An 8,312-nucleotide genomic window follows, 5' to 3' on the forward strand; every position below is an offset into this window, starting at 1 on the left:
TGATATTGTCAGGCTGTTGTGGTATGGTGCACTGATTTAAGATTTTAAATATACCACAAGATCAAATGAAGAAATTATTAATAGCAGATGTAATAGAACCCAGTCTTATCTCCAATCAGTTTCTTTCTCATTTTTGGCCAGAAGTGCTTTGTTATTTTGGTGAATCGATTTATTCTATTTTTTTTCGTTTGTTTGTTTGGCGCAGGGAAAGTAAATGTTGTGTCTTGTCATGTAGCTTCTGTGTTATCATTAGAACTTGGACTTCAGGAAACCTTTTCTATTTGCTGAAGATAAAGACATGAATGAGTGCTTCTCTCTGCTATACTTACAGTCCGACCCCATCGAGTTGTCACAGCTGCAAGACACCATGTGATATATAGATTACTTCAAATAAGATTGCATAGTGAACAGTATAAAGGCATAATTCAAGGTTGTTGAAAATTTCTGCTTTCTTAAGGTCGATTGACTTCTTAGTAGTCCATGCTGCAGTGTATCCAATAACACTCCATACACCTGATCAGCAAGGAAACCTGATAATGGCTCTAATCAGTTTCTGATTATGTGAAGTCATTACTGTGAAAAAGCCGTGGAACTTAACTAATGTCGTAACTCTGATCATAGTTTTGAACAAATGTGGATATGCTTTTTTTTTCTACCATCTGAAACCTGTGGTTACTGTTTTCAAGGGGTCAGTTGCACCAGCAGTGCTGTGAGGAGTGGACGCTGGTAAGCGAGGAAACCCAGGCCAAGATGGCTCGTATGGCTGCTGCTGCCGCCTGGGGTCTAGGTAACCACTCAAAAGTTCATATCAGTTATAAATTAACAATAAACACAGTAACTAGAAGAACTTAATATTAATTGACAATGTTGTAACAGTCGGTGAAGCCTAGTGTGCGGAGCATTTAGGCCGTCGTCATCATCCGACTCAGTGCAATAATGCAGCCAAACCAAGCAGCAATAAAAACACTTACAGCTCTTGCCAAGTCTCCCTCTCAAACGTGGTCTCCAGTCATAACACTGACAATGTATGGTGGGGGAAAGCAGGGACCACACTGGAGAAGCAACCTCTGAGGTTTGTGGTCTGTGGCTTTGTCTTCCATGCTCAGTCATAAATTTTGGCATGATTCCCAAACAGTAGGCCTGAATGTTGCAGTGATCGCAAGCTGAGGCAGACCGCTAAACTTCAGACCTCTTCAGTCCCCTCTTAGGTTGCAACACACAATTAACTTTCTCTCATTACCACAAGCCTGTTGTTTAAGCCTGTCTTAGTGCATTTTCTTGACTTGATTGTTGTTCTTCCAGGGCACTGGGACAGCATGGAGGAGTACACATGTATGATTCCAAGAGACACACATGATGGTGCTTTTTATAGAGCAGTGCTGGCGTTACATCAGGACCTCTTCTCATTGGCCCAGCAGGTGGGATACATCATCACTCACAAATACATCCAGTGGATTGTATTTTCTCACATTTAATGCACCTTAAGTTTGTATTTTTGGAAAATGCCTCACACACTGTAAAGAAGCATAAAAATGGTTTTTAAGGTTGTTTCCAGCAGGATCAGATTCGCTCACCAGCCCAGGCTTAAAAAGAAAGGAATAAAATGCACAAGGTTGTTTTTTCTCTTTTTACTATGTGGTATGTCCTTGGTATAGAAATGCTGTGTAACTATTAAAGTTATAAATCATCACAGAATTCAGCCTTTAACAAATAAAGATGCCATTCCTCTCCTGTCTGCCTGTCAACAAGGCCTGGTGGAGGTCAGGTTGGTGGTTTCCTCTTTTGATGAAGATTGAGAACTGTAGATGAACTCATGGTCCCATTTTTTACCAAGATGCTAGGACCTGTGGCAAACACAAACTCCAGCTCTGGCACTAGTAAACACCTGCTCTTTCAGTTTCCCTGGGCTCATCCACCAATCCCAGACTTGCTCTCTGTGCTCCCACATCCCCCCACAACCCCCAGCCCCAGATCTTATTTGAAGATTGAGTCCAGGTTTGGCCTATTAAATTCTGCTTCATTGAATTGAGAAAGCAGACTTTTGACTCTTGCTGACAACAAGTGAATAAAGAGGAGTAAAAAAAAAAAAAGATGATGCTAGGGTGACAACCTAAATGTCAACATGAAACTCAATCTAGTCTTGTGGTTGGTAGTCCTCACACTTAAGACCCTTTGATTTCATAGGACAGTTTTTTTTTCTCCTTGTATAACTCCAGCAGCCATTGTCTGTGTGAAATGGTTCAGGTTACTTTGCTTATAAATCACAGTTTTTGGTCAGTTCCAGAGATAATGTGTAGACATGGCAGTCAAGCTTTCCTCAGTAAAGCAGTCTGCTGTGCCAAAATTCATGATATATCGAGTCCATTGGATTTGTTTACTGTCTCACGGTCTGTTTAAACCAGATCCCTTCTGTAGATCATGTTAGGGATTTGTTTTGACTTACCTTTAGCGGCTGGTTTGGCCCTAGCCAGTCACACAGAGGCCTTTATACCACATCCATCCATCCATCCATTTTCTTCCGCTTATCCGGGAACGGGTCACGGGGCAGCAGTCTAAGCGAAGATGCCCAGACTTCCCTCTCTCCAGACACTTCCGCCAGCTCCTCCGAGGCGTTCCCAGGCTGCCCTTTCGGTCATGACCCAAAGTTCATGACCATAGGTGAGAGTCGGAACGTAGATTGACCAGTAAATCGAGAGCTTCGCCTTACAGCTCAGCTCCTTCTTCACCACGACGGACCGGTACATCGACTGCATTACTGCAGAAGCTGCACCGAGCCGCATGTCAATCTTCCATTTTATCCTTCCCTCACTCGTGAACAAGACCCCAAGATACTTGAACTCCTCCACTTGAGGCAGGAACTCTCCACCAACCTGAAGGGAACAAGCCACCCTTTTCCTTTATACCACACGTAATTATAACCTAACAACACTGCACTTAAACCTTTGTAAATACATGGGTACAACCTTTATGTAAGAGAATGGGAGATTGAGTCGTGGTTTGTATGGGCTGCCAGAAGCCAGACACTGCATTTATCAGAAGTCATCTGGACTGCACGTTTACAGTGAGGCCCCTGCACTGTGATTCAGGAGTAAACAGGAATGTAACAAGGTGGAGGCTGTAAAAAAGCAACATCACTGTCACCTCATTCCAGACACCCTCCTATAACTCCACCTAAAAAAAAAATCATGTGACTGGGTCTGAAACAGCTGTCTATCCTGGTCTCAGAGAACTTCCCCAGTAATCCTCCCTCATCTCCCTCACAGATCCCACAAGCATCACCTGGAAAAGCCTAAGAAATCATTTGACTTTAAGCCGCAATGCTTGTGCCCTTGTTTGTCCCTGTTGTTGTTCTGGTCTTTCTCTCAATTACTATTTTCCACCTCCCAGCGGTCTCTCTGGTGATGGAATGTCTGTAGTATCCTCTTTGTAGAGAAGTGCTGGTAGGAAAATCAAAAGCTGTAATATGACGAATGAGTCAGTAATACACCCATGAAACAGGAAGGTAGGAAAAACAGTTTTGGTGCATGAATGTGCGCTGACAGTAAAAACTGAGAATTTACCTCATATTCTTTCAAGTACTATGAGTAACAGTCTCCATTTGAATCCTTTTTTTAATCCCTCTCCAGTTCCTCTCCCTTTCTCTGAATGTGTGGGCATTTATGTAATTGCGTAGATATATTTGGCACCCACAAACATGGTTACATAACTTTCACACTGTTGCTCTCAACATTTCTTTAACCTTTTATTTTTGCCAGCAGTGCACCAAACCAGTTTGTTATGCAGCACCAGAAGGCTGTCTAGACCTAGTTTCACTGAAGTGTCATTGTTGGCAAGTCTTAAGTGGAAATGGTGTGCCTTCATTTGTTTGTTTTTGTTCTGTTAGGAAGTGATGTGATACTGTGTCATTGGGCATTCTGGGGTCACACTATCATTAAGATATAGTATTCAGGAAATGCCACTATTGGTACATGTTGCCTTTACTAATGAGTCTGAGTATCTGGGGGAAGGTAAATCATGGATTAAACCGGTGTTGCCATTTTTTAAGATTCAGAATGAACTCAGAACTAAAATGTACACAACAGAACACCATTCAGGCAGACTTGTGAATAGGAAAAATAGGGTTAGGGCAAATGTACAGTATTTGGTGTACACTATAGAATGAATGAACTATATTGTTAAATTGTCATTGTCATAGTGGTTTTAAAGCTACAGATTGTATTAAGATGACACTGTAAATGTGTTTTTAATGCAGTGTATTGACAAAGCAAGAGACCTCTTGGATGCTGAGCTGACAGCCATGGCTGGAGAAAGCTACAGTCGAGCCTATGGGGTAAGTGCTTCTTTCACAATGTTCACATTACCATACTTGCATGGCAACTCCACAGCCATCGGTGTGTGAGTGTATGCGAGTAGGTGGATGGGTGAATCTTTAAAGCGTTTTATCCAGGTAAGGTAAAAAAAAAAGCTGTACATGAGTGCAGCAAGTGTAGTCCATTTGCCATTACAGGCCTTGATGCTCAATTCCGATCTTTTTTGTCAAATCTGATCTTTTTGTATTGGTGCCTCATATTCCTGTGTGTAAGTAACATGTATCTGGCTCTGGTGTGAACACCGTTGATGTCCTAAACTGCTACACATGTACAAATTTAACTGCAAGGTGAGTCATGTGCACACGACAATAACACCAATGTCATTTGTGTGACGGTCAAATTGCGCAATTCTCTGAAAAAATGGCCAGTTACAATATCTTCCGTCCAGTTTGGCGTGATTAGAAGCTTCTCCACAAATGTTAAACAAAAGTAAAATGTCTATCTCTCCACTGACCCCCTCACATGTTGCTGCCCTCCTCTGTGTTTATTTATACTAGCCTATGAAGAGCATAAAAAAAAATCAGATTTGGTTTGTTCAGACATCCATGAAAAGATTCTGAGTCACTTGGAGGTGAAAAAAATCAGATTTGAGTCAAATGACCTTGTAGACTGAACATTAGAGAGAGCCAAAAAATTCAACCCCTGGCTTCGGTTGATCCTCTCATTTTTTTATTGCATTTATATGATGAAGGTTAATGCCACAGCAATAACATTTTATTACAATGATATATAAAACATTGAGTCTTTGATTTCTTTTTTGTTTGCTTGTTTTTCTAAAAGCCTCCATTGTGCCATGCTTCTATTTTAATATCTATATACAGTATGTGTGATAATTAAAGCAACATTTAAAATCAGAAATTTCAATCCCAAAATTGGCACAATGATGTAATAATATCATGACAGCCATTTGATCCTAGTTGACTGATGTACTAACTGTAGTTTCAACATTAAGATTGTCAGCAGACACACTTAAGCATTCAGACATTTCACTTTATGTTGTGCAGAAGGGGCATCTGCCTGATTTGGGCAATGTAAACTGTATTATAAGCATTAATGTGTGGATAAACATGAATGTGCATGGATTTGTTTCCTAGGCCATGGTGTCATGCCAGATGCTGTCAGAGCTAGAGGAGGTCATCCAGTACAAGTTGGTGCCAGAGAGGAGGGACATCATCAGGGAAACATGGTGGGAGAGACTTCAGGTAGCTACATATACAGTATATGGACACACACTCACACAAGTCACATTTCTGTCACGTCAGAGGACATTACTTTGACTTAAACTCATTTCATTCATTCATTTATTTCAGAGAGACAGTAGCCTTAACTATAACCACTACTTGTGAGTGTGTGAACAGAACATGAGTAATACCAGCCCACACACACTTGCGTGGTACTACAAATGCAAAGTAAAGCAGATGTTGGAACAGCTACTGTTACTAATGCAAAACATTACATGTCAGTCACCATGCAGTACGTGCATGCAGAGACATACAGCTACCTTTTCCTGTGTTGTAATTGTTTTAACCATTAAATGAAGGCGAGGACCATACAGAGTTGGAACATGTGTTTAAATTCATTAGTTTGAATTTGTCCTGCTTTGGGTAATAATTCAAGATCGTTTTTGATCAAGAAGTGCTCTTACTTGCCATTAACTGACCTTTTGTTGGAATTTTCAAGAGAAAAAAGAGCATGGCTCGTTACATGATCCTACACTGTGTCCCCACACACACTCTCCCTTCCTCAGACTTGTTATGATTACTATTATTATAATCATTAATTCTGAATGACAGCGTTGTGCATGTGGTTAAATGAGTCAGGAGGACATGGAAGAAGCACAAATCCACAAGTGGTTTGTTAGTCTTTGCCGCCTGCCATGGCTTTGGAATTTGAGACAAATGCTATGTGATTAGAGATGATGCATCTCAAGTTCATCTTTTTCATGTTGGCCATTTTACAGCTTAATCAAAATGTAACTCTGAAAAGCCTCAGTCCTCTATGTGCTCTGTGAGGGAAGAATTTAAGGCAGGCAGATGAACTGATAAACCTTTGATCACCTTTCTTGACACTCAGCATTATACAAGCTGAGTTTAATACAGCTTGTATAATGCTGAGAGAATAGTGTTGCATTCCATTCATCGTCGTTGGCATTCCTCATCTCCTACTCAGATTTTGCTGACTCACTGATATTTTGAAAAATCTGCTTCACCAGTAAACAAAAATCAGCATCATTTTTTACTGCATGTGTTGTTCATAAGTGAACCATTATGCTTTCTTTCTATAAGGCTGTTGAATACAGTGCTGAGTGCCTGTTAATTCGTCTGTCTATCCATCTAGACGGGCACAGTGGAGGACATTATGATGGGGAAAAAGACAATATAAAGACATCATTATATTTAACTGCCCAAAAATGGCACCCAGAAATCTAGGAGCAAGACAGTTATTGAGCACTGGACTTGTCTGTGTTGCACCATCCAAAAAAACAAAAAAAACAAAACATAATGACATACGTTTTTCATAAAACCAGAAAAGGAGAATAAACAGAAAGTTCCCTGTTTTCTAGATAAAGTGATTTAATGACAGTCAATTTGATGGTCTTCAAAAATGAGTGATTGCTCATTATATCAAAAATGCATTAGTCACAAAATACTTTTTGGTGCAATCCCCAAGATGAGTCTGAAATATAAGAAAATATGGAAAACTTGAAAGGGTCTGAAAACTTTCTGTACAGACTGTATCTCCTTCTAATTTCAGAATCAGAATCAGATTTATTAGTCAGGTCCTCCCTGGAGGGCAGGCTGGCACCGATGATTCTTTCTGCAGTTCTGACTGTCTACTGGAGTTTGTTCCTGTCCTGTTTAGTTGCAGTGATGGATGAACAGAGAACAGACTCGATGATTCCTTTGTAGAACTGTATCATAATTTCTTGGGGCAGGTTTAACTTCGTGATCTGGTGCAGGAAGTACATCCTCTGCTGTGCCTTATTGATGATGGTGCTGATGTTGGATATCCACTTCATGTCTATATCAAGTTCCTGGAGCCCAGGAAGTCTCCACTGCTGATACAGTGCTGCTGAGTATGGTGAGAGGGGTGAGGTCCACTGCCATCTCCACTGTTTTGAGTGTGTTCAGCTCCATATTGATGAGCCTGATGACCGTTGTGTCGTTTGCAAACCTGAGGAGTTTAACAGAGGGGTCCTCTGAGGTGCAGTTGTTGGTGTAGAGGGAGAACACAGTGGGGAGAGCACACATCCCTGGGGGGCACCTGTGCTGATTGTCCAGGTCCTGGAAGTGATTTTTTCCCCAGCTTCACTTGCTGCTTCCTGTGTGTCAGAAAGCTGGTGACATTTTAAGTCCCTATAAAATTTGCTTGACTGTTGAATGGAAATCATTACACACACTCAAATTCAAAAACCCTGTGCAGTAAAATAAAGATATCAGTCATCGTATTGATCACCTTGACCTTTGTCATTTATGAAAGATGGAGGTAGGTTATTGAAGGTATTTGGGATTAAGAGGGGTCTACCTGAGCAAACAATCTGGGCCAGTTTGTTCTCTCTACAGTGATTTTATCAGAGGCTGACCTCACACATCTGTCAGGGAGTGAATGTTCTATACTTGCCTTTCTTCCTCTAAACGTTGTGCCATCATCATAAGAGTAGAGGTAACAGCACCACTGCCCAAATGACATTGTTGTGCAGGAAAAAGCTCAACTTTTTCTTCAGCAAGTATGAGATGACTGAAGTCCATCTGTTTAGAAAGACGTCCATTTTCATTTGTAAGTTTGCAGTCATGTTTTCCATTATATATACTTGTCTGAGTCTTTCCTTCCATTGATTTGTTGTCTGCAGTAAATCTAGAGGAATGTATTTAAATCTTATTGGATGCCAAAACACAAAGTAAAGGAGTTTGTGATGTTACGCTACAAAGTAATCCACCAGGA

The 8,312-nt window shown here is 40.8% G+C and overlaps 1 protein-coding gene across 1 annotated transcript in view; it reads left to right on the top strand.

The window, feature by feature from the left end:
* mtor (mechanistic target of rapamycin kinase) overlaps positions 1 to 8,312 on the top strand; it is a 78,203-nt gene that overhangs the window by 47,669 nt on the left and 22,222 nt on the right. The window contains 4 exon segments of the mRNA XM_020612477.1: positions 687 to 787; positions 1,303 to 1,418; positions 4,253 to 4,330; positions 5,465 to 5,572. Of these exon segments, the coding sequence (XP_020468133.1) occupies positions 687 to 787; positions 1,303 to 1,418; positions 4,253 to 4,330; positions 5,465 to 5,572 (403 nt within the window).

The sequence above is a fragment of the Monopterus albus genome, unplaced genomic scaffold (genome assembly GCF_001952655.1).
Source record: "Monopterus albus unplaced genomic scaffold, M_albus_1.0 scaffold126.1, whole genome shotgun sequence".
Classification (NCBI taxonomy): Eukaryota; Metazoa; Chordata; class Actinopteri; order Synbranchiformes; family Synbranchidae; genus Monopterus; species Monopterus albus.